At 66.2% G+C, this 25,860-nt stretch overlaps 1 protein-coding gene across 1 annotated transcript; it reads left to right on the top strand.

Annotated features, from left to right (window-relative positions):
- Positions 1-34: 34 nt before the first annotated feature.
- SEMA3F (semaphorin 3F) lies at positions 35-25,511 on the top strand. The gene is made up of 18 exons (XM_081106092.1): positions 35-154; positions 608-766; positions 14,592-14,752; positions 14,839-14,901; positions 15,013-15,132; positions 17,501-17,594; positions 18,723-18,842; positions 18,994-19,133; positions 19,378-19,492; positions 19,778-19,847; positions 19,996-20,140; positions 21,176-21,398; positions 21,960-22,048; positions 22,166-22,207; positions 22,374-22,531; positions 22,694-22,761; positions 22,961-23,094; positions 23,843-25,511. The coding sequence occupies exons 2-18, from the start codon at positions 655-657 to the stop codon at positions 24,251-24,253; spliced, it is 2,265 nt and encodes a 754-aa protein (XP_080962218.1). The 5' UTR covers positions 35-154; positions 608-654; the 3' UTR covers positions 24,254-25,511.
- The last annotated feature ends 349 nt before the right edge of the window (positions 25,512-25,860 follow it).

The following is a 25,860-nucleotide window of genomic DNA, read 5'->3' as shown; positions in this document are numbered from 1 at the left end:
GGTCTGACCTGGATCCCTCCTGCTGTGGTTTCAGCAGAAGGAGACGGCTCTTCCCTGCCTCTCCTTTCCTGGCTGCTGCGCTCTTGCACTGTGGGCTGCGTACACGGGCCTCTCGCATTCTCTGCTCTTCCGTGCACCGCGCCCCGATAACCAGGTCCAGATTTCCCTGTCCTGGGTGGAGCGGGCCCCCTCTTCCTCCAGCCTGAGGTGGGAGAGGGATGGGCAGCTTGTTCGGTGGGGGGTGGGCATGAGGAGGAGCCTGTGGGGAGTGCAGTCAGGGCTGGGGCTGGGAGAGTGAGTCTCCAGTGTTCGCCCCGCCCCCCCCCCCCCCGACCCCCCAGCCCCGTAGCTCTGCTGACCCGGGGCTGCACCTGGCTGCCTGGTCTTCAGGGCCATTGGTTACATAGACGAAACAGGGACAAGAAAGTGTGTGAGGTTTTAGTACAGGAGCACTCAGGGCCGCGGGCCGAGGGTGTGTGAGGAGACACCGTCACCCTGTTTGTTCAGATGGGAGACTGAGGTCCTTGGCAGAATTACATGGGGGACTGTGGGTGGGGCAGGACGCCCCCGTCTGCTCCCACATCCAATCTCGGTTCTGCCTTCCCAGGTGTCCAGACCGCTGAGCTGCGTCCTGGGCCCCTGGCCCCTCCCACGATGCCTGTGGCTGGTCTCCTCCTCTGGGCTTCCCTAGTGACCGGGGCCTGGCCAGCCACCCCCGTCCAGGACCACCCGCCGGCCACGCCCCGGGTCCGGCTCTCATTCCAAGGTAAGAGGCCGCCGTGCGGTCCCCAGCAGCCCCCTCTGTGCACAGCCCTCGGCCTGCCGCTCCGGAGAGAGGAGAGGTCACCGCAAACAAGGGCCACACGTGGGTGGCCTGGGGGCGAGGGGGGGACAGGAGGTGGGGGCTGCTGGGAAGGCTGGGGCCTGGGCCACTCAGACATTTTGGAGCAGGGTCCTGAGTCTGGGTCCTTCTAGAGGCAGAGGGGAATCCCGCCTCTTGCTGCAGGGGCTCCTCTGAGTGGGAACTGGACGCTGGCGCTGCCGCCCTCCCAGCTTGTGTTTGCAGAAGCCCTGGCGCCCGCTCTGCGTCTGGTCCTGCCCTGGGCAGCCCCGGGTGGAGGGTCAGAAACCAGCAGACACCGACTCCAGGAAGTGGAGGCGCAGGACCTGCTCTGCAGGGGTGCGGGCGCTGAGGAGCCTCCCTGTGGGTGGAGGTGGGAGGGTTCCCAGGAACTGGGGAGGGTGCTGTGGCTGGGACTGGAGGGCAGGCCACCTGGCGAGCTCTGGCAGAGCGTGTGCTGTGGTGACAAGCCCGCGCTCCTGCAGCCCCTGTGAGCACTCGGAAGTGCCTGAGCGGAGCCGGGGGCGGGCTGGGGTCTGCAGAGTGAGAGCGGCTCCCGCAGCTCCATCGCCCGAGGCACCGGGAGGCGAACACGCGTGGTTCACGGGCCCTTCCTCGGAGGGGCGTGCGATCGGAGGTCTCCTGTGCCCCTGGGTGAGGGCCAGTGGCCACGCCGGGGCCTGCAGGGCCTGGGTCACTCCCGCGTTCTCAGCCGTGGCCCCCTCTGGCCCGAGGTCACTCGGTCCAGCCGCCGGCCCTGGGTGGGGCGGACTCAGCCTTGGCTGGCCAGGTTTCCGGGCACACATGTCGGGGTGAAAGGCTGGGCCGGGCTCTTTCCTTCCTCAAGCCTGGCTGCAGCCCAGCTCGCCTCACCTCGCCTCACCGTGTGCGCCTGCCCGTGTTCCCCCGCCGAGCCCCTCCCGGCCTCTTAGTGGGGGGATGGGTCAGTGGGGGGATGGGTCAGTGGGGGGATGGGCCAGTGGGGGGATGGGTCAGTGGGGGGATGGGTAGTGGGGCAATGGGTTAGTGGGGAACGGGTTTCTGAGGGTGAGCCTGGAGGGCAGCCCGTGCAGGGCCTGAGGAACGGGCAGCCCCTCTCCTAGGCCGGGAGATGAGCTATTTATTCTGCTGACACCCCCACCCTTTCCTGGTGGAATTCCTCAGAGCAGATCAATAAATCTTGAAGGGGCCTGACTCCCCCTCTGCCCCCCTTCCCAGCAGCCCAGGGTGCAGGCAGGGGGTTAGACCATCCCCTTCCCCCACAGGACGAGGGTGGGGTGGCTTGGTCTCCACACCCCGGGGACCCTGGAGCCCGGCATCCACTCTGGGTTATTTTTGTCATCACCCTGAAGACCATGGGAGGTCACAGGAGGGACGACGCACGGGGAGGCCCTCTGCAGGCTCCTCCTAAACCTTCTTGGCCTTCCGGGGGCAAAGGGGCAGAGGCTTTTGTTCCTGTTTCCCAGAGAGAGAAACCGAGGCTCGGGCAAGGGCAAGGCCAAGGTCGGGCAGGAGGCAGAAGCGAGGCCAGAAATAGAACCCTGGTGTCCTGGCCTTGTCGACGCCTGACGCCCACATCAGTCAGGTCGATTCGCTCTCAATTAGCTCTGAAGCCAACACCCGCGGTGACTAAAAGCCCAGCTCCTGGCAGGCGGCCTACGGAGGGCTGACTGCTCTGGCCGCCGGGGTGGGGCCGCGGGAAGCCGGGGCCACCCATGCCCGGGCCTCGGGGCCTTTGCACACGCAGGTGTCCCTGCCCTGAACGGCCTTTCCTGGTCCCCACTGGATCGCGTGTCCTGGTTTTATGGTTAACGTCACTTACTTTAGCGGATACCTGAGCGCCTACTGTGCGCCAGGCCCTGTGCTGAGCACTGGGGACTCTGCAGTGAACAGGACGGGGTCCCTATCGTCAAACCGGCTGAAAGACAGTGGGCACCCTGTCGCCTGTGCCACCTGGGAGCCCAGCTCTGACTGTGCGCCAGGCCCTGGATGGTCTCAGCCAGGCCATGAGCAGGAAGCGGCCCTCGCTGAGGAGTGAGTCCTCGCCTAGGGTTTGTGGAGTGAGAGCGGAGGCCAGCTCCGGCAGAACCTGGGGTCCCACAGCCTGGCTGTGGACTGGGAAAGTGGGGGCTCCTCCTGGGCACAGAGAGGGCTGCTCCCAGAAGCACTGGTGGTCACTCTGGCTCCAGGCCTCAGGGACTCGGTCCGGCTGCAGTTGGGAGGCGCTGGCATACGGGGCATTCCTGCCCAGGGCAGATAAAGGAACAAAGGCAGGAACTGGGCCAGACATGGGCTTGCTGCCTGCCTGTCCGCCTGGGCACCCCCTGCCCAGCCTCAAGCAAAGAGGGTGGAAGGGACAAGGGACCGGGGTTCAGTCAGAGTCGGGGGCTCCTGTGGCCCAGCCCTGAGCTTCCATCAGCAGCACAGCCAAGGTCGGACAGAAGTGAGGGGCCACGTGGGGAGACCCCGGGAGCAGACAGGGTGTTCTCTGAGCTCAGGGTGCTGGGCCTGGAGAGCCGGGACCACAGGCCCCTCTGTCCTCCGCCCTCCTCGCCAGGCCTGGGTCCCCTTAACCCCAGAGTCACCGACCGCGTCTGGGGGAACAGCTCCCCTCCCCGCACCTGAGAGGGCACCACCTTGGCTGCCACAGGGAGGTGCCGGCCCTGCCAGGGCTTTTGCTCCGCGTGGGGAATGCGCGCTGTGCCAGGGAGCCCTGCTGCCTGGGCTGCATTTGGCTGGGACCTGGGGCCAAGAAGTGTTCCGTGGGGGAAAGAGGTCTTGTGATGACATGAGGGGGCTGGACTGCTGGGGAAACGGAGGCAGGGGTAGGGAGATGGAGCAGAAGGTCATCTCGCCAAAGCAGGTCGGGAAAGATGCCCACGATAGGAGTAACTGTGGGACCCCCTGATGACAGCCAAGTGGCGGCCTCCACGGCCTGAGGCAGCCCCCGGGTTTCCTGGGGACCTGAGGCTTCCTGGGCCGGACTGAGGGGAGCCTGTCGAGAGGAGCGAGGGCGGCGGGAGGATGCGGGCACAGCCGGGTCGTGAGCTGGGTGGGGACAAGGCTCCAGGGCCCTGCAGCGCCTCTCCTCGCCTTCCCAGCCTCCTTCCCCAGGAAAGGCCTGGGGCCACCCTGGGCTGCTTCTCGCGCCTCCAGGACACTCTCACCTTTTCTGAAGGGAAACCAGGTCCCAGAGGGGCAAGGGCTCCTGGGCCAGCAGGGCCCGCCCCGCCCGCCCCGGAGCCACTGACATCATTTGCATGTGGCAGCCCAAAGCCAGAGTCTGCACTTGCCTTGTTAGGAGAGGATGAGATGGGAGGTTAGGAGGGGTCACCGTGGGTGGGGGTTGTGCAAGCCTCGCTGGCTGGCGCACTGCCCCAGTCCCAGGCCTGATGTACAGGCGTGGAGTGAGGTTGGGGGGTGAGAGGACCCACCCGCCCCCTCCCGGGGCTCCCGGGCCAGGGGCCAGCCAAACAGGCGTGGAGCCCCAGGTTGCAGGGGAGGCGGTGAGGAGCCCGGCGCTTCGGAGCCTCGAGGCCAGGAGCGGCGCCGGGAGCTGGGCAGGCTCAGGTGCTGGGACAGCACAGCAGGATGGGCGTGTGTTCCTGGATGAGCCAGAAAGAGGGAGGAAGGAAGACCCAACGCGTGAACTTGAGCCCAGATCCCTGCATTTGGGATCAGCTTTCCTGGCAGTGGGAGCGGCTCCCTCCCGAGGGGGAGCTGGGAAGTGGCCACTTGGGGAGTTGGCAGGTCCTGGGAGCAGGGGCAGGTCCTGCCTGAGCCCCGCCTGTCAGCCAGGCCAGGGGCTGGGCCTTCAGCTGTGGGCCCGCCGGGTCCAGCCAAGCTTGGGCCGGGCCTGCCGTCGGCGGGGGACCCAGCAGGCCAGGCCTGGTCTCGGGTTCCCTGGCACAACGCCCGCCCTCCCTCCTTGGCACCGGGCGGGAGCTGGTGCATGCTAGGGAGTAAATCATGTTCCTTGGCAGCCCCCGCTGCTTCATAATCGTAAAGAATTTAAAGAGAAACCGCCAAGATAAGAATCTCATCCCAGCTCATAAAAGCATCTTTCACCCTGTGGCTTGGGAGGCAGCCGCCGGAGAGAGGGCTCCTGGCTGTCTGCACCTGTCTGCGCATCCCAGCCCTGTGACCCTCCGGAGGCGGGGTGGGCCCCCTGGCTCCTAGCTCCTGGGAGACCTCCAGCTCCCGCCTGCCCCCCCCCCCCGCCCCCCGGGGCAGGGAGCAGGCACTGAAAGTGGGTAGAAAGCAGAGGTGTGGGTGGTGGTGGTTGAGCGGACTGGCCCGGAAGGCAGGCGGACCCCATTCTACCCTCGTCAGTCAGCAGTGTGACCTTGGACCAGTGGCTTCGCCTCTCCAATCCCTGGTCCCTCCCTGGGCCTCGACGGCTCGGGCTGTCCTGCTTGCATCCTGGCCATGGGTGGGCCTCGAGTATCTGAGTCCCTCTGTGTCCCCGCTTCCTAATGGGGGTACAAACGGGGTACACGCGGTACCGATCTCATGGTGCCGTTGGGAGGGTTCGCCGTGAGTCCAGCTGCGGCCCCAGTAAAGGAAGCAAGGAGCCCCCCTGCGGGAGGCAGACAGGTGAGGGCTAGTCTGGGGGTGCCCAGGAGCCCCACACGCCCTCACCCCTCCCTCTGGTTTCTGACCTTTGGAAAGGACTGCAGGCAGGACCCTGAGCCCTGTGGGTGGAGGGGGTCAGGAGGAGAATGGCTGTTGTGGGCATTCTGGCAGACTTCATGGCGGAGGCTACGTCTCAAAAGGGGAAGGGAGATGGGGCGAGGGACGAGCGGGAGCGGAGGCGGTGTGTGCGGTGGCACCTGGGAAAGGGGCTGCTGGCGGGGGTCGTGCTTGGTGCCGGGGCGCAGTCTGTACTTGTCCTTGTGACTTTTAAGTTCTCCTTAATCCCGGAGGTGACGTCCGCTGTGGGGAGAATCCAGTGTTAGGAAGGCGTGGGGGGAGGGGAAGCCGTGGAGGGCGGCCAGTCTGGTTGGGCCCACGATCCGCTGCAGGGACCCCTCCTGGGGCGCTGTCCTGGCTCCTGAAGCTTGTGCCGGGGACACCAGGCCTGGCTGCTCGCCGGGCATCCGCACGGCTGGGCGGGAGCGCTGGCCTGAGCTGGCCCGGCCTGGCGCTGGCCTGGGAACCGAGCCCCGCCTCGAGGGCCCCTTGGCGCTTTGGAGAAGCAGAGAGGATTCCTGCTGCATTTTTCTTAGAAACAGCGCGAGGGCCTTTGCCAGAGGCCTGGATGCCAGAAGGCTTCGGTCTGAGTCCCGAGCCCAGCTCAGCGGGCGCCTGAGCTTGCCGGGTCTGCAGCCCCCGGGCAGCGAGCGGCCCCAGACCTGACCCCTGGCCCTGACCCAGCGGAGACCGGGCCTGGGTGCTGGCTGCGGGGGACCCAGGAGGCCAGCCTGTGGGGGGGAGGCCTCGGCGGGGCAGACCTGTGTGTGGCGTTTGCACTGGGCCACCCGCAGGCACGGGCTGTCTCTCCCTCTCCACAGGCGGGGACAGCCCCAAAGCAATGGCCCCTCTGGGGACCAGGAAGCCCTCTGAGCGGGAGGCCTCAGCTCCAGGCGCCCCCCCAGTCTTCCTTCCTCCCCGCCCCCGCCCTCACCGGCACCCTGACTCGTCCTTGGCTTCCTACCCGGACACACTCTTTCCTCTGAGGTCTCCCCACTCAGCCCAGGGCTTCAGGGCTTCAGGGCTTCCCGCTAAGGCTCTGCCGATGCCCCAGGGCCCTCCCAGGCGGAGTGTGACCCCGCTGCTCCCCTGCGTGGGGGGGGCTCCGTGGGCCGGGCACCATCGGCGGGACAGCAGCTGCGTGGGGCCTGGTGCCGGGCCCAGTGGCTGGCACTCCAGGGCCTCTGCCAGGCTGCCCACTGTCCTGTGTCCAACACCTTCCGGTGTCAGTGCTGGCCCCCCGCCTGGGCTCCGAGCTCAGCCTCACTGCGCCCCGAGGACGGCCGTGAGCACACGTCTGCCTGTGCGGTGCCTCCGTTTCCCCGCCAGATGTGGGCAGGGGCTGAGGCCGTGGGGGCACCTGGGAATCCTGCAGGGACCCCTTAGTCGGGGAGGACAGAGCAGAGGTGGGGCTGAGCTGCCGCGGTGATTTATGGCAAATGAGCCGTGGAGAGTTTGTTGTCTTTTGCAGCCACAGGGAGGAGGTGCTGAGGAAGGAGCGAGGGGTTTCCGGGCCGGGCTGGAATGTGGGAGGAGGGGCAGGGCCCGGCCTGTGGAACCGGAGGCTCCGTCCCCACCTGGAAAGTGGGTCAGTGCAGCCCTCCCCTCACCACCCCCACTTCTTGGGGCACATTCCTGTGCGAGCCGTTCGCCTGACCGGCGTCCTCCCACCCTCCGCCCGGCAGCTCCCTGGGCTGACCGAGCCCTGGCCTCCGCCTGGCCCGCGAATGCCCACAGGGCGCCCCCCATCACTGTGCGCCCCGAGCTGCCCCTGAGGACCCTGGGGCCTGGCGGTGGGCAGGGCCCGGGAGGCACCTGGGCTGGAGGTGCCCACTGCTGGGACAGACGGGGAGTCACTGACTTCCTGCGGGGAGAGGGTGGGACCTCCGGTTCCGCTGCCCCTTGCCAGGGCGTGACCCTGCGCCCCTTCCCTCCTGGCTTGGCCTGTGCCCCTGCCGGCCCTCTCCTGGGCGGAGCAGGTGGGCGCTGGGGCGGAACGGGCGTGGGAACCGCGTGCCCCAGCCCCTGGCCCCACCCCGGGCCCAGCCTCAACCCCCAGGCCCAGTCCCCACCCCCACCTCCCAGTCCCCACCCAGCCCCACACCCACACCCCTTAGCGGTGGGAAGCCTGCCCGCTCCTCGATCAGGCTCCTGTCCGCTGTTTACTGAGCGGCTGGGTGTTTACAGAGCCCTTCAGAAGGCCCGCGTCCCAGAGGCTTCCCATCTTGAGGACTCCACTGGGGACAGGCATGTCAGGGATGCAGGCGGCACCCACCCCGCCCTCGCCAGGCTGGCAGTGTTGAGGCCCTGCCCCTCCCCCCTCCACTCTGGCCCTGGGTCCCTCCGCCCCCCCCCCCCCCCAGGAGAAGACAGTCCCAGGAAGTGGCAGCTCTAGGTGGTGAAATACGGTAACTGGGTCCCCAGTTCAGACATTTAAATTAAATTCAATCAGAGTAGTTATTGAACATAAACACGCCGAGTCATTTACATGTTAATTATGTTGAATGGACTAGAGGCCATAATTAGTTGCTAATTGGGTGAGAGCGGCTGTAATTGGTATTGTTGGCACCGACCTGGCTCACCTGCTTGCGGGGGGTGGGGGGGGGAGTGGCGAGTGTGGGTGGCTCCTGGGGAGCCCTCTGGGCCTCCAATCTGGAGAGCCTGGCTCAGGGGTGGGGTCAGAGGGGACAGATATTGAGGGACTTGGGGCCAGAGTCTATGCCCTTAAGGAGGCAGCTCAGACCCAAGGCAAAACCCCTGGATCTGGCTTCTAGGGGTTTCCATCCAGAACATGGGGGGCGGGGATGGGAGAGCAGCCCCTAGAGCAGTGGTTCTCAACCTTCCTAATGCCGAGAGCCTTTAATACGGTTCCTCATGTTGTGGGGACCCCCAGCCATAAAATTATTTTCGTTGCTACTTCATAACTGTAATGTGGCTACTGTTATGAATCGTCATGTAAATATCTGATATGCAGGAAGTATTCTCATTGTTATAAGTTGAACATAATTAAAGCATAGTGATCAATCACAAAAACAATATGTAATTATATATGTGTTTTCCAGTGGTCTTAGGCGACCCCGTGAAAGGTCATTTGACCCCCCAAAGGGGTCGCGACCCACAGGCTGAGAACCGCTGGCCTAGAGCATGGGACCTGGACCTGAACAGCTGGGAAAGCCTGAGGGAGGGCCCCTGGGCACACAAGGCAGGTGCCCACTGTTGTGTCCCTGGGATGCTGGGGCCTGGGTTGGCCTGGCCTGGGTTGGAGTCTTGGCCGTGGAGCCGGGGTGGGTACGCTGAGCAGGGGGAAGCTGCCTGCAAGTCTTTGGGGCTGCCCTGCCTCCAGCTCAGGGGCCCGAGCTCCCTGGGTTGCAGGGCTGTGGCCAGTGGCTGAGGCCTTCCGGCTGGCCCTCAGTAAAAGCGGATGAGGCTGGGAGCCAGGGGTCAGCCCAGCTCCGGGCCTTCCTCTGGGGTCCCTCGCCACTGTCGGGGAGGGAGGAAGGGGCTGGGGGCCACCCCTCCCTGGGGCCCCGGGGTGTCTAGTGGGGCCTGGCTGCACTCTGCCACTCATGCTATTGTCACTGCTACCGCCTGCATGTCCGCCTCGGTTCCCTCCTCGAAGGGCAGGGGATGAGGCCTGAGAGGCCCTGGCCAGCACCCAGCCTCATTTCTTTCAGCTCAGGATTAGGGCTGCACCAGCCCACGTGAGGTCAGAGGTCAGGCTGGGCTGCGGGGACCTGTCCATCACCCCCAGGACCAAGCACAGCCGGGGGAGGGGCCCTGTCAGTCAGCGCCCGCCGCTTTGTGGAGCTGTAACCAAGGGGGCGGACGCCCACCTCCGCGGCCAGAGCCCCTTTCTGTGTGTCCTGGAGACGGGCAGCAGGGGTCGGGGCCCCTGCACTTGGGGTCCGGGGAGGGCTGCGGACACGCCTCCTCAGCGCCGCCCTCGCCCACCACCTCCTCGAAGCCAGGCAGCATCAGCGGCTCCCAGAGAGCAGGCCCCGGGGACCCCGGGCTCAGCCCGCCACTGCCAGCGGCCCTTCGCCAGGCGTCCTGGGCGGGACCCTGGGGCCTTGAGCGTCTGGTGGCCGTGGGGGAGGGGGAGGCGGACGCTGCGGAAATGAGGTGTCTGATGCCAGAAGAGGCTCTTCCTTCCCTGATGACGGGAAAAGCCTTCCCGGATGTTGCCCCACGCAACCTGTGCCCAGCCCGGGTGAGGGCGGGGGGCGGGGCGCCCTTCCTGGAGGTTCCCCGGCACATGGCCCTCCCTCCCCAAGGTCAAAGCTTATCCAGGCTGAGTCCCAGCACCCACAGAGCCCTTGATTGCGCCCCTGCCCCTCCCTCAGCATTGCCCTGGGGGCCACCCCTGCCATCAGAGCTGGGCCTGGGACCAGTGGGACGCGTGGCGCAGAGGTGGGGACTGGCCTGAGGACATCACCAGGCTGGGTCCGCGGCCGCCACACACACACCCATGTCCCCTCGGCCCCCAGATCCTCGGCCCAAGTCCTTGCCCCTTAGGGGGGCTGGGACAGGCACGGGTCAGGGGGTCAGAGCAGGAGGCTGGGCTGGGGCTGGGGCCCCCTGCCCTGGGTTCCTTGGAGGAACGAAGGCCCCCAGGTTCATTGCCCTGGGCAGGGTGGGGAGCGGGGACAGGCCCCAGTGGTACTCCCCGCTGTGACCTGAGGGGAGCACACTGCCCCTGGAGCCGGGCCTGCCGGCTGTGGCGGGCCTTGTTTAATTCTCTCCTATCATCGGAATGAACCGTTCTGCCAGGAGACGAGGCCAGAGCCCCACCCCACCCACCCCAGGGCCCTGGGAAACTCCCGGCCTCTCCGTCTCGCTCAGGTGGCTGCTGCCGCTGGATGGTTTGGGGTCTTGCTCTGCTCCTGTGGGTTGGACCGGGGAGAGCCAGGTTGGAGTTAGGGAGAGCGGGGCTGCGTCAGCAGGAACCCCTTGCCCTCTGCACCACCCACCCCAGCACTAGGACGTGGGGGGCAGGGACAAGGCAGGGTAGATGGTGACCCCAGGAGGCCGCTTCCATGGGGAAGGACCCCCCCCAGGCAGGGATGGTCCAGAGGAGCGGGTGGATGCTCAGCGCTAGCATTTCCTGCCCCCAGGGTCCCTGAATGTTGGTGCTAGGAGCGCCCAGGAGACGTGTGGTGGGAACCTGAGGCTCAGCAGAGCCTGGCCGTGGTCACGAAGCCACATCAGACCAGGTCCCTGACCCTGTGTCCGCCCCTGCCCCACCCACAGGCCTCCCCACAGTTTCCAGTCCCCGAAACATCGCGTCCTGTGACAACAGAGCCATTGACGCCACATCCCGTGGCTGCTGGGAGCCCTCCCAAGGGTCCTGAGTCATGTGCCCTGTTGATGGAGGACAGGTCACCTTCCGGCCCTGGCTGTCCCGTGGACAGTGTCCGTCCGTCCGTCCCCCCCCGCCCCCCGCCCCCCGGGCTGGCTTGGCCGGGCCACCTTCCTCCTGTCCAGAGGGCCGTGGCCTCGATGGGACTCCCGCCTTCCATGCCCTCTGGCTGTCACCTTCCTGTCTCTGCCTCCTGTTAGCCTCCTGTCCTCGTCTGTGAATTGAGTTGAGAGGCAGATGTCAGATCAAGGCTAGTCTCCCGCGCCCGCCGTGTGTCAATTTCGTCATCGCTGGGTGAAGGGTCTGCCCCCCTCACAGGCAGGGGTGGGGCCCGGAGTGCTGGGGCTTTGAGCCGGGGGGGGGGGGGGATGGGGGAACTTGGACTTGGGGCTCGGGAATGGGGAACCACAGCATGGCCGAGGGGGAGGCCTGGATCCTGGAGGCCCAGGCTGGGCAGCGGTGGAGGGTTGTGGCTGGTTGCGTCCCTGGGTCTAAATGTCTGGAGCTCCCCCCGCTCCCAGGGTGTGTGTCTGAAGGTGCCAGCTTGAGCCTGTGCCTCCCTCCCCTCCATTGTCCCCCAAACACCCTCTGTCCCAGCAGGATGGGGATGGGCACAGCCACACCATGCCCCCAGCCAGGGTATAAATAGCCCTGGCGGGCTGTCCCAGCTGGGGGGGCTCTGCTGGCAGCCCCACTTCCTCTCTGGCCACTTCCTGGCTCTGGGGGTGGGGGAGTGTTTACTTTCCTGTTGTCACTGTGGCTGGGTGGCCAGGCGGGGGACTCCAAGTGGCCCGACAACAGGTGCAGGACAGGTGCCCAGGCTGCCCTGCCCAGGACTTCAGAGGCGCCGCCGGACCGGCGGGCGAGGCCGCAGCCAGGCCGGGATCGGCCCTTTGATCCCTCGGCGTCCCTGCGTCCCAGAGGTTGGCCGAGGTCATCACCTGTATTCCCTTGTCGCCGCACCGTCAGGCTGGACAGGCAAGGCCTCTGCCTGCCCTCAGCCCCCCCACGTGGGCTCTGGCCGGCTGAGGGAGTCCCCTGGCTGCCGTCCCTCCTCAGGCCCCTCCCAGCACATCCGGGAGCTCTGTCCAAGGCTGCCCTCAGCCACGGCCCCTCCAGCGCTGCTCCAGCCCACAGCCGGGGCCAGGGCGGCCAGGCCATTCCAGGCAGCTGCCTGAAGGTGACCTTGACTGATGGGATGGGGCCACCTCAGGCCACCCTTTAGGGCCTTGGATCCCAGCTGTTCTCCCTCTCCAGGCCTCCCACTTGATTGTCCCACCTGTGAGATGGGTAACCAACCACCTGTGAGATGGGTTCCTAGATCTGAGACGGGTAACCAACCAGCTGTGAGACGGGTAACCAACCAGCTGTGAGACGGGTAACCAGCTGTGAGACGGGTAACCAACCAGCTGTGAGACGGGTAACCAGCTGTGAGACGGGTAACCACCTGTGAGACGGGCAACCACCTGTGAGACGGGTAACCAGCTGTGAGACGGGCAACCACCTGTGAGACGGGTAACCAGCTGTGGGACGGGCAACCACCTGTGAGATGGGTAACCAACCAGCTGTGAAATGGGTAACCAGCTGTGAGACGGGTAACCAGCTCTGAGATGGGTAACCACCTGTGAGACGGGTAACCAACCAGCTGTGAAATGGGTAACCAGCTGTGAGACGGGTAACCAGCTGTGAGACGGGTAACCACCTGTGAGACGGGTAACCAACCAGCTGTGAAATGGGTAACCAGCTGTGAGACGGGTAACCAGCTGTGAGACGGGTAACCACCTGTGAGACGGGTAACCAGCTGTGAGACGGGTAACCAGCTCTGAGATGGGTAACCAGCTGTGAGACGGGTAACCAGCTGTGAGACGGGCAACCACCTGTGAGACGGGTAACCAGCTGTGGGACGGGCAACCACCTGTGAGATGGGTAACCAGCTGTGAGACGGGTAACCAGCTGTGGGACGGGTAACCACCTGTGAGATGGGTAACCAGCTGTGAGACGGGTAACCAGCTCTGAGACGGGTAACCAGCTGTGAGACGGGTAACCACCTGTGAGATGGGTAACCAGCTGTGAGACGGGTAACCAGCTGTGAGACGGGTAACCAGCTCTGAGATGGGTAACCAGCTGTGAGACGGGTAACCAGCTGTGAGACGGTAACCAGCTCTGAGACGGGTAACCAGCTGTGAGACGGGTAACCAGCTCTGAGATGGGTAGCCAGCTGTGAGATGGGCTAGCAGTGGGGGAGACGGTCGGGCATGACCCCTGGGTGAATGCCTCATCCGATTGCGGACGTGTGTGCACGTGTGCAGCCTGGGCCCTGTGCGGACACGCATGTGCCCTGTGTGCTGCCGTCTCAGGCCTCCGTGCTGGTGACATTCATCATCCTCATTACCTTCGCTCTCCCGCTGAGCTAAGAATAGTTGGGGGTAGGGGTGGGGGGGCGCTTGCCAGGGGACCCCTGGCTCTCTCCCTCCCAGAGTTTCCTGAGTCCTGTGCGTGCCACTGGCCTGTCACTGGCCAAGTTCCCTCCTGTCCTTCCCTCCCGGGAGGAGGACTTCCCCCAGCTCCTGGGAGAGGGAGGGCCGAGCTGCCGGCTTCATGAGGCCCCTGTCCCCGCCCGGGCCGCCGCAGTCCCGGGGGCCTCTTCCCCAAGAGAGCGCTCCTGGCTGCTCAGAGCGGCCTGAGAATCCCTCCGTTAGCAGCCGTGGGCCTGGGGAAGCCCCGTCCATCGGGCAGTGTGGCCGCAGTCGGGCGTGCCCGTGGCCTGGCTAACCCACTCAGACACAGTGCTAGCTTTGCCCTCTGTCTGGTGGTGAGGACAGGGCACCTGGCTCTGTGCCAGCGTCTGCCGTCTGCGGGCTGTCCTGAGCTTGCCTGCCTCCACCGCCCGCTCATTAACCCTTTGAGGTCCTGCGGGCGCTGGCCCCACCCTGGCATCAGCCCGACCAGAGCAGACGCTTTGATGCCGCCACACTCGCTGGCTCCTGCCCACTATCCTTTCACTGGGGCCCAGGCCTGCGGGATGGCCGAGGAATCAGGGCTTCAGCTTTGGGTGTGGCCCCTCTCTGCTGACCCACCTGTCCCTTTCTGCTCCCAGCAAGTCAGCAACTAGATCAGTGGTCGGCAAACCGCGGCTCGCGAGCCACGTACGGCTCTTTGGCCCCTTGAGTGTGGCTCTTCCACAAAATACCACGTGCGGGCACGCACATACAGTGCGATTGAAACTTTGTGGCCCATGCGCAGAAGTCGGTATTTTGTGGAAGAGCCACACCCGAGGGGCCAAAGAGCCGCATGTGGCTCTTGAGCCACAGTTTGCCAACCACTGAACTAGATAACTAGATCCCGGCCGGTGTGGCTCAGTGGTTGAGCATCGCCCTATGAACCAGGAGGTCACAGTCTGATTCCCAGTCAGGGCACATGCCCGGGTTGCGGGCTCGATCCCCGGTGTGGGGCGTGTAGGAGGCAGCCCATCAGTGCTTCTCTCTCATCATTGATGTTTCTCTCCCTCTCCCTCTCCCTTCCTCTCTGAAATCAATAAAATATATATAGAAAGTCAGGGACTAGAGAGGAAGGAAGCTAAGTGCTCCCTGGAGGCGAGGCCGGGGATGAAGATGACAGAGTGGGGGACCCCCTCTGCTAAGGGGGGTGTGACTGGATGGTCTCCAAGGGCCCTAACTACTGCCCTGCCCCCGCCCACAGAGCTGAAGGCCACGGGCACTGCCCACTTCTTCAACTTCCTGCTCAACACCACGGACTACCGCATCCTGCTCAAGGACGAGGACCACGACCGCATGTACGTGGGCAGCAAGGACTACGTGCTGTCCCTGGACCTGCACGACATCAACCGCGAGCCCCTCATCGTAAGGGCCAGCCCAGAGGGGAGGGGGGCGCGGGGCGCGGGGCAGGGGCTGTCCCGCAGGCTGCACCTGACCCCTGTGTCCGGCAGATCCACTGGGCGGCCTCCCCGCAGCGCATCGAGGAGTGCGTGCTCTCGGGCAAGGATGGCAACGTGAGTGCGTGCGGTGGGGCCCGCAGGGGCGGGGGCGGCGGGCAGGGACTCCCGGGAGGCAGGGGGCCAGGCAGGCACGTGGGTACCTCCCGCCTTTCCGTCCGGCCCCAGGGTGAGTGCGGGAACTTCGTCAGGCTCATCCAGCCCTGGAACCGAACACACCTGTACGTGTGTGGGACTGGCGCCTACAACCCCATGTGCACCTATGTAAACCGTGGCCGCCGGGCTCAGGTAAGCCTGCACCCCCCCCCCCAGCTGCCCCCATCGGAGGCTCCATCCAGGGTTCTGATGGGAGGAGGGCGTGAACCCCAGCCCTGCCACTCCCAGCGCTGTGACCCTGGGTGAGTGACCTCTCTCGCCCCTCAGAACCTGTTTCCTCTCCTGAAAATGGGCTCATAGTGCCTTTCTCATAGGTCGGTGTGAGGAGGAGGCAGTGAGCTAACTCCCAGAGCTCTTAGCATGTGCCTGGCACGTAGCAGGCACCCACTCCATGTGTGGCAGCGGCTCCCTGGGCTGTGCCTGTGGATGGTGCCCGCAGCCCAGCCAAGGGCCCGGCGGGGCCTCAGCGTCAGGAGGCTGGACGCCTGGGCCAGCTCCTGCCACTCAGCCGGGGATGGGGGGTCGGGGGGAGCTGCCCCTTCCCCAGCTCTGCCCACCCTGCCCGCTTCTGCCCTTTTCCATTTCCATGTGGGCATGTGTGTGGCTGGCGTGACCTCGTAGAGCGTGTGTAAGAGTGACTGGACCTAGGGGCACGTGTGTGCAGGTGTGCACCAAGTGGTGTGTATGTGTGCACGCACAGGCGCATCTATGTACTCTGGGGGCCCAGGTGCTCACGTGTGTTCTTGGCGTGTGTGGTGTGAGAGGCTGGCAGCCCGAGCCCGCTCCCCCAGCCCCTGCCACCCCCAGCTCTAACCCCTGTTCCTCGTCTCCTCAGGCCACGCCCTGGACCCAGATGCAGGTGGTCAGAGGCCGAGGCAGCAGAGCCACGGACGGTGCCCTCCGCCCGACGCCCACAGCCCCACGCCAGGTGGGCTCATCCCTCCAGGCCCACGCCAGGCAGCCCTGCCTCTGAACTGAGCTCCTCCTGGGCCCGGCCTTCCTGCCAGGACCCTGTGCCCAGGCCAGGGTGCCCTATCTCTGTGCCCCTCCCAGCCCCTCCCCTGCAGTGACTCTGAAGGTCCCAGCGGGATTCATGTCCGCTGTGTGCACCCCGCAGGCAAGAAATCATGAAGCCACCAGGTGGGGAAGACGGGAGCCCGGGGGCAGCCATGCCTGAGCCCTCAGGACACATGTGTGTAGACATGCATGAGCACATGCCAACACACATGTGGGCACACATTTGCTCTCAAGCCCACACCTTGCTCAGCACCCGAGTGAGAACATGGCACATGTGTGCAGTCCGGCATCTCTCTCAGGGGTCCGTGCCCCGGGCCTCCATGGGTCACTGGTCGGCACAGGGGCGGGAGGGGCAGAGCTGTCTGTCACTGGTCCTGACCTGGGACTGGGCTGGGGGCTGGGGCTGGGGCTGGGCAGGGGCGGGCAGGGGGCCAGGGGCTGCCGGTGAATGAGAGCAGATGGTCACAAACATGTGTGTCTGTGGCGGGCAGTACTGAGAATGGGGACCGTCAGACTGCGTGTGCGCCAGCGTGTGAACAGCGGGCGCCATGTGCCGCAGTGAGCGTGCCCAGCTGTGTGTGCAGCTGCAGTGAGCGTGCCCAGCTGTGTGAGCGTGCCCAGCTGTGTGAGCAGCTGCAGTGAGCGTGCCCAGCTGTGTGAGCAGCTGCAGTGAGCGTGCCCAGCTGTGTGAGCAGCTGCAGTGAGCGTGCCCAGCTGTGTGAGCAGCTGCAGTGAGCGTGCCCAGCTGTGTGTGCAGCCCCATGTGTGCTGGATGTCGCGTGTGCAGAGTGAAACTGGAGACGGGCCTGTGCACACCTCCCATCACCTCCCCCGCCACCCGCTGCACCTCCTGCCTCTGCGCCTCTCCTCTCCCTCCTCCTCCCAGGAGCTCCTCCCGGTCCCGTGCCTTCACCAGCCTCCCTCCTGGCATCTGCAGGGCAGGGCGGGAGGCTCTGTGAATTCCATGTGGTTTGGGCGGGACCCTTCCATGCCTGGCTCCCTGGGGGGAGGGGGGCAGGCAGAAGGCCGTGGCCTGTTAGTCGGTCCTGAGGACCACGGTGCGGCACAAAGCCTGGGGCGCGGTGACCTCAGAGCCCTCTGATCTGGTGGGACCTGATGGCGAAGGACAGGACCTGTGGCCGGTGCCCCTGCCCTGACCAGGTGGCTGTCCTCCTGGGCCCGGGGCAGCAGCCACAGCTCAGTCTTCCGGACCCAGTGGGCGTGGAGGGGCTTCAGCCCTGTGAGCCCGCCCCGTGCCTTCTCATGGCCCCCAAAGCAGAGCGCTCAGACCGGGGACTGGGCAGCGCCGCCCTTGGAACCTGCAGTGTGGTCCTGCCCTGGGCCGCCTGGCTGGACAGAGTTCACACCCCGAGATCTGGGGCGTGAAGGGCGGTGGCTTCGGGGGAACCCTGGGCTGTTGACCTTGCCCTTCCTTTCGGCCGTGGGACCGGCCTGCGATGCTGAGCCGCCCTCTGCCCTGCAGGATTACATCTTCTACCTGGAGCCCGAGAGACTCGAGTCAGGGAAGGGCAAGTGTCCATACGACCCCAAGCTGGACACAGCCTCAGCCCTCATCAGTGAGTGCCCGCCCCACCCTGTCCTACAGCCCGGAAGTGTGGCCTCTGCTTACCCCAGGGGACGTGCTGGCCCTGAACCCCCCAGTGGGCCCCACCTGGTGGGGAGAGGGCTACAGACAGACCCCAGTGTCAGTGGGCTGAGGGGCAGAGACTGGGCAGATGGTGTGGGGGGCCAGATCCCACCCTGCAATCCAGTGTGGCCGCGGGCTGCCTGGAGGAGAGGACAGGACAAGCTGAGTCGATATGGGGGGTGTAAGGATGGGTAGGGGTGGTCCATAATCCCATCGCATGACCCCGGTTTGCCTGGGAGAGGCCGACGGGGGGCACCCATGGGGATTCCTGGCCCCGTGACCTCCTGGGGGGGTGTTTTGGTCTGGCCAGGTGTCTGGGGAGGTTGGGGGGATGTTCTCTGAGGAGGGGTTCCGTCTGGGCCTCAGGAGCAGCTGCTGCCCCTGCTCACAGAGGGGCGAGCCCCCCCTGACGCTGTTCCCTGCATGGTGCCTGTCCTCTGGCTGCCCAATCCAGTCTGACTCTCGGAGCAGCTGCTGGGCACCGTGCCACCTCCGCGGTGCCAGGCCCTGGGGCAGGGGATGGGCATTTTCCTCCCATCATGGCGAGTGTGGTAGAGGCTGCGGGGACAGGGCCTGCCCGGGAGGCTGGAGGCGAGACTAGGGGCCGGCTGGGTAAAGCCTCCAGGTGTTTTGTGAGCCTGATGTCAGCACCTTCGGGGCGGAGCTGTTGTTAAAAGTTAAATTATATGAAGTTACAATTGACTCAGTTACTTTTAAAGAGGTACATGCACTCGAAGCTCGTTGCTTCCTGATACCTTACAGCTCACTGTCCTGCTCCTGAGGGTGCTGGCCTGTGCCACCTGTGGGTGGCACGCTGTGAGCGGTGTGGCCCTCCCTCGGGCTGGCCGCTTCTCCCCCAGGAACGGGCGCTGGCTCTGATCAGGGCTCCTTGCAGCTGAAGCCCCGTCTCCCAGGGCCCGACCCGCATTGCCAGGCACCCACTCACCAGGGCCCTGGGCAGCCCAGGGAGACGGGCCTGCCCTGCAGGTCACGTGGGCTCCTGACATCCGCCCGGGTCCTGGCAAAGGGCGGCCCCTGATGACCCTCCCGCCCACAGACGAGGAGCTCTATGCGGGCGTGTACATCGACTTCATGGGCACGGACGCGGCCATCTTCCGCACCCTCGGCAAGCAGACGGCCATGCGCACGGACCAGCACAACTCCCGCTGGCTCAACGGTGAGGCCTCCCAGCAGCCCAGGGCGGGGGCAGGTCTGGGATGTCGCGGGGATCCCCAGCCCTGTGCCTGGGGGGTGGGGGGAGTCGGGGTGCTCCTGGATCTGGCGGGGGGCGGGGGTAGGGCTGCCCCGCTGACCCCGCGCGCCCGCAGACCCCTCGTTCATCCACGCGGAGCTCATCCCCGACAGCGCGGAGCGCAACGACGACAAGTTGTACTTCTTCTTCCGCGAGCGCTCGGCCGAGGCGCCGCAGAGCCCCGCCGTGTACGCCCGCATCGGGCGCATCTGCCTGGTAGGCGGCCCTCCCCGATCCGTCCTGGTTCCGACAGCCCTTCTCCTCGGGCAGGGCAGGGGCAGGGGGTGGGGACGCGGGGGCAGGGCAGGGCAGGGGGTGGGGACGGGTGGGCAGGGGGTGGGGACGGGTGGGCAGGGCAGGGGCGTGGGGACGGGGGGCGGAGAGGCATGGGGACCGGTGGGCAGGGGCGTGGGGACGGGTGCCCGGGTCCAACCAGCTCTGCCTCGCCCCCCGCCCCCAGAATGACGACGGCGGCCACTGCTGCCTGGTCAACAAGTGGAGCACGTTCCTGAAGGCGCGGCTGGTGTGCTCCGTGCCCGGCCACGACGGCATCGAGACGCACTTCGATGAGCTCCGTGAGTCCCAGGGGGCGGGCCTGTGCGCCTGGGGCGGGGCCTGTGCGCCTGGGGCGGGGCCTGGGCGTTGGGGGCGGGGCCTGGGCGTTGGGGGCGGGCCTGTGCGCCTGGGGCGGCGCCTGGGCGCCTGGGGCGGGGCCTGGGTGTTGGGGGCGGGGCCTGGGCGCCTGGGGCGGGGCCTGGGGAGGCTGGTCAGAGCCCCTTGCGGGGGTCTCCCTGGGCGGAAGTGGGCAGGCCCTGGGCTCCGCCGTGGTCCCTCCCAGCGGCCTCTCCCTCTGTCCCCAGAGGACGTGTTTGTGCAGCAGACGCAGGACGTGAGGAACCCGGTCATCTACGCCGTCTTCACCTCCTCGGGGTGAGGCCGGGCGCCGCAGAGGAGGGTGTGGCGCGGTTGGGGGCTCTGGGCCTGGAGGACCCCGCCCCGCGGGGAGCTGTGAGGCGGGGGACGGGGCGGGCCTGGGCCCAGGGTCGCCCGGTGCCAGCAGCGCCTGCCCTGCCCGCAGCTCCGTGTTCCGCGGCTCCGCCGTGTGCGTCTACTCCATGGCCGACATCCGCATGGTCTTCAACGGGCCTTTCGCGCACAAGGAGGGCCCCAACTACCAGTGGATGCCCTTCTCGGGGAAGATGCCCTACCCGCGGCCCGGCACGGTGAGCAGCCTCTCCTGCCCCTCCTGGGAGGCCCGCGGGTGGGGAGGTGAGCACACACACAAGTAACCCACCTTCCCCTCCGAGAAGCTGAAACGTCGGTATTATTTTTAATCCTCACCTGAGGGTGTTTTCCGTTGATTTTTAGAGAGGGTGGAAGGGAGGGGGAAGGACACACTGGTTGGTTGCCTCCCGCACAAGGCCCCATCGGGGCCGGGATGGAGCCTGCAACAGAGGTACCTGCCCTGGACCAGAATTGAACCCGGGGCCCTTCAGTCCATGGGCCAACGCTTTATCCACTGAGCTAAACCGTAAAGCTGAAATTTTTTAAAAAACACCATTTACACACGGCTGTGCAGGCTGTGACACAGCTCAGCCAGGGTCGGGGAACAAGGCTGGTGGGCGGCGTGGGGGCTGCTCCTGGGGGGCGGACTGCTCCCGGGGGGCTGCTCCTGGGGGGCTGCTCGGGAGCTGGAAGCTGGAGGGAAGAGTTCAGGGCAGAAGTGGGAAGCGGGCTGGTGAGTGTGTGGCTGACAGCAGGTGAGGGGCCGGGTGGTAGGAGGTGATTCGCTTGATCTTGGGGTGTTAAATGCAGGGCAGTACCGCTCCATGCGGTCAGCTGAGGTCAGGGAGGTGAACTCGGAGGCTGGGCAGGGGAGGGGTAGGGAGGGGAGGCATAGCCAGGCATTAGAGTTCAGGGCCTGCAGGGCTGGGTGGGGCGGGGTGAGGAGCATCCAGAGGAAAGAGACCACAGGGCAGGGGTGGGGGGACATGGAAAGGGAGTGGTCAGCTCTGCAGAAGGTGGCCACGAGGCCTGGCTCAAGGGGCCAGGTAGGTGGCCGTGGCGTCGGCACTGTGGGACCTGGGGCCTCCGCTGGAGCGGGCCCTGCAGAGAGGCTGGCGCAGAGCAGACGCCTGGCTGCACTGAGCGAGCAGGCGAGGTGGTGGGCAGACAGACGGACAGAGGCCTCTCCTGCGGCCGTGGGTCCAGGGAGGCCTGGCTGGCGGCCTGGGCCTGACGCGCTCACCTGCCTGCAGTGCCCGGGAGGGACCTTCACGCCGTCCATGAAGTCCACCAAGGACTACCCCGACGAGGTGATCAACTTCATGCGCAGCCACCCGCTCATGTACCAGCCCGTGTACCCGCTGCAGCGGCGGCCCCTGGTGGTCCGCACGGGCGCCCCCTACCGGCTCACCACCATCGCCGTGGACCAGGTGGATGCAGCCGACGGGCGCTATGAGGTGCTTTTCCTGGGCACAGGTACCCACTGCTGCTCCCAGCCCCTCCTGCGCTGGGCCCGCGGGTGGAGGGGGCTTCTCCGTGGGGCTGGGACCTACGCTCTTGGGGTTGCTACAGGCTGGGCAAGGTCAGCTCTGCCACCTTCATCCTGTGGAGCCTTCTCCTTGTTGCCAGGGTAGCAGACTAGGGGTGGGCAGACCCCATTCTCATCCCTGGGGGACAGGAGACCCTGTATGGGCAGGAGAAGGGGGACATGGCAGACACTTCCAGGATATGTGGATCCAAATACTGACACGCGCTCTCGTGTGCACCTACGTGAAGTGCACTCCCCACAGCTCCAGCAGCCTCTGCACGGGCCGCCAGCGCCTGCTCTGAGCGGTGCCCAGCCAGGGTCTGGTGGAGGGGCACCCCTCAACCCCGGCCAGTCCTCTCAGACCTCTCCCCGCCATCGGAGAGGCTTCAGCCTGGCACAGAGCTGCTGACCACTGCCCCCGGGGTCGGGCCCTGGTGGGGAAGGGGCTGAGGCCGGTGCCCCTTCCCCAGTGCCCTCAGCCCACTGAGGCCCTGCCCGGCCCGTTCCAGACCGCGGGACAGTGCAGAAGGTCATCGTGCTGCCCAAGGACGACCAGGAAATGGAGGAGCTCATGCTGGAGGAGGTGCAGGTCTTCAAGGTGGGTGTGGCCCCGGCCTGTCCTCGCCCAGGCCCTCAGTGCCAGCGCCCAACCTCAGAGCCCAGGGCGGGGCCGGGGAGGCCCCAGAGCCCTGGGCTGACCCTTCTCTCCTCCCAGGACCCAGCGCCCGTAAAGACCATGACCATCTCCTCCAAGAGGGTGAGTTTCAGTGGGGCGGGCTGCGGGGAGGATGGCGCCCACTCCCCTGGGGGGTCGTGCCCTGGGCACAGGGGTGGGGAAACTGAGGCACAGAACAGGAAGGGAAGGGGCTGCCTGGGGGAGGGAACTGACCTGTCCCTCCCCCCACCCTTCACCCCCTCCCCAGCAACAACTGTACGTGGCGTCTGCTGTGGGCGTCACGCACCTGAGCCTGCACCGCTGCCAGGCCTACGGGGCCGCCTGTGCCGACTGCTGCCTCGCCCGGGACCCCTACTGCGCCTGGGACGGCCAGGCCTGTTCCCGCTACACCGCGTCCTCCAAGAGGTGTGCACCCCAGACCCGGGGGTTCTAGCCCCAGGCCCCACCCTGGGGGTTTGGAGGTGGAGGTGAAGTCACCCAGAGGGAGTCTGTGGCCCTGGTCTCGGGGCGCAGGGCCTGGGAGGGCGAGTTCCCTAGGCAGCTCCGTCAGCGGCTCTCCTCACCCAGGCGGAGCCGCCGGCAGGACGTCCGGCACGGGAACCCCACCAGGCAGTGCCGCGGCTTCAACTCCAACGGTGAGTGCCCCCCACTCCCACCCCCAGCGTGGAGCCCACGCGGCCGCCACGCTGCTCCCGGGCCCAGGGGGAGGGGTCTCACGGCCCACCGGGGTGAGGGGCTTGGGGTCTCAGCACGGGGTGTCCCAGGCACCCTCAGGAGGGGGTGGGGGCCCTGCCCGCGCGCCTCGCCCCTCGCCAGCCTGCCCTCGGCCCGCAGCCAACAAGAACGCGGTGGAGTCGGTGCAGTACGGCGTGGCCGGCAGCGCCGCCTTCCTCGAGTGCCAGCCCCGCTCGCCCCAGGCCTCCGTGAAGTGGCTGTTCCAGCGCGACCCCAGCGACCGGCGTCGCGAGGTGACTGCCCCGCCCCCGCCCCGCCCCGTGGAGCGGGAGCCCTTTGTGCGTGGAAATCCCATGCGGGGGAATGTGGGTAGGAGCCCATCTGGGCAGCCTCGGTCTAAGAAAGCCGCCGGCTCCCTCCTGGAGGACGCACCGGTGAATGAGTCACATGGGCACTCGGGTGGGGCCCACAGTGTGAGGCCTCACAGGCGGCCTCCGCGTGCCAGCCCCGCCCGGCACCGTCCGAGGGCCCCCAGGCAGGGCGCCGGCCCTGGCGAGCTCCAGTGGATAGAAACCCGGGGCACCCTCCTCGCGTGGGATCTCTCTGAGGGAGGCCCAGGGGGTGTTCTCAGGAAATAGACGTTCTCTGTGTGCGCTCCCCAATTCTCATCGTACAGAACCCCCACGGCCACCCTCCGGAAAGGGAAATTGTGTGATGCCCCATTCAGACGCGGTGTTAAACCCTTCCTGCGGGTTTCTCTTGCTCTCTGGGAACTCCTCAGGGTGCCCCGCATGGAATGGCCACAGGTGGCCTGACCGAGAGCTGCGGGGTGGCAGGGGGCCCCAGCCCTGAGCCCGCTCCCTGCTGCCTGGACAGCAGGGGGCCCCAGCCCTGAGCCCGCTCCCTGCTGCCTGGACAGCAGGGGGCCCCAGCCCTGAGCCCGCTCCCTGCTGCCTGGACAGCAGGGGCCCCAGCCCTGAGCCCGCTCCCTGCTGCCTGGACAGCAGGGGCCCCAGCCCTGAGCCCGCTCCCACCCTGCAGATCCGCGCCGAGGAGCGCCTCCTGCGCACGGACCAGGGCCTGCTGCTCCGCGCCCTGCAGCTGGGCGACCGCGGCCTGTACTCCTGCACAGCCACCGAGAACAACTTCAAGCACATCGTCACACGGGTGCAGCTGCACGTCCTGGGCCGGGACGCCGTCCACGCCGCCCTTTTCCCGCCGCTGGCCGTGAGCGCCCCGCCACCCCCTGGCGCCGGCCCCCCGACGCCTTCGTACCAGGAGCTGGCCCAGCTGCTGGCCCAGCCGGAAGTGGGCCTCATCCACCAGTACTGCCAGGGCTACTGGCGCCACGTGCCCCCGAGCCCCAGGGAGGCCCTGGGGGCACCCAGGCCCCCTGAACCCCAGGACCAGAAAAAGCCCCGGAATCGCCGCCACCACGCCCCGGACACATGAGGCGGCTGTCTGAGCCCTGCCACGGGCCACCCTCGCCCTGTCCCTTTTAATATAAAAGATATATAGATATATATATATATAAAAATATCTATATTCTATACACACCCTGCCCCTCAGAGACAGTATTTATTGGTGGGTTGTACATAGCCTGCCTGGGCGGCAGCATCGGCAGACAGCCCCGTGCTGGTCAGAGACGGCAAAGAACAGGCCGCTGGCCCAGCAGCCGGGGAGCCGGGCCAGGACTGCACGGCCCGACGCAGCTGGGAGTCACCCGCTCCACAGCCCCCACTGGATCCACGGGACACGGAGGGAGTGAGCGGCACTGGACAGGCACGGACCATACACCCTCGCCAGCGTGCGCTGTGCCTGAGCCGCCGGCATAGCCGTGGATGGAGGACTGCTCTTGGACGGGGCGGGAGGGGGCAGCCGCACTCTGAGGGAGGGAAGGTGTGCGGGCCATCACAGGACGGCCCTGCCTGGGAGGGGGCACTCGGTCAAGGCCAGCCCCTGCCCAGGTATTTATTCTCTATTTATTGGGGATGAGAAGAGGAACCCTGTGTGGGTGGGGCAGCCCGTCCAGCCTTCCCTGCCTGGCCATCTCCCTCCTCTTGGCTGTTCTGTGCCACTGGCTCAGGGGCTGGCGAATAGCAGAGGGGCCAGCACAAGCGGGGCTGCGGGCAGAGGGGGCTGTGGCAGAGGCCTGGGGACAGCAGGGGCTCCCCGGGGCTCCCTCCTGCCCCCACTTCAGATGAGGGGTGTACATAGCTCTGGGGGGCAGTTGGGCAGGCGGACGGGGCTCCCGGAGGCCCTCGCCTCCTAGCCACAGTGCCCTGGGTTCCATCTTGTTAATAAACACTGGCTCTGGGACTGGACTTCGGCTTCTCCTTGGCAGGGGCAGGGGGGTGGGGGTTCAGCCCATGCCCGGATCTGCCCCTGCTGCCCCCCACACACACACCCTGTGCAGCCTGGCCACCGGTTCCCCCGTTCTCTCCTGCAGGGAGGCAGCTTCCCTTCCTCATTCAGGTGTCCGATCCTCCAGCTCGCCTCACCCGGCTGTGTCCAGCCTTGTGCCAGCCCTGAAGCGAGACAACACCACAGCCCTCCCCACCAGCCCCTCCCCAGCAACAGAACCCCATCCTGCCTGCATCTAGGCCAGCGGTTCTCAACCTGTGGGTCGCGACCCCTCTGGGGGTCAAACGACCCTTTCACAGGGGTCACCTAAGACCATCGGAAAACACAAATATAATTACATATTGCTTTTGTGATTCATGACTATGCTTTCATTATGTTCCATTTGTCACAATGAAAATACATCCTGCATATCAGGTATTTACATTATGATTCATAACAGCAGCAAAATTACAAAGTAGCAACGAAAATAACTTTATGGTTGGGGTCACCACGACATGAGGGACTGCATTAAAGGGCCGTGGCGTTAGGAGGGTTGAGAACCACTGGTCTAGGCTCTGCAGAGGGTCCAGGCTGAGCAAATGCCGAGGTGGGAGACGGGGTGGCTGGGGAGGCCTGAGAGGAGCGAGTGGGTTGGCGCCCTGGGCCAGAGGTGGTCAGGCCGGCAGCCACAGCGAAGCTCTGGGAGGCCCATGGGT

The sequence above is a fragment of the Myotis nattereri genome (assembly GCF_964212035.1).
Source record: "Myotis nattereri genome assembly, chromosome: 14".
Lineage (NCBI taxonomy): Eukaryota > Metazoa > Chordata > Mammalia > Chiroptera > Vespertilionidae > Myotis > Myotis nattereri.
The sequence above is the reverse complement of the archived record's forward strand: the minus strand, read 5'-3'. Positions and strand labels throughout refer to the sequence as shown.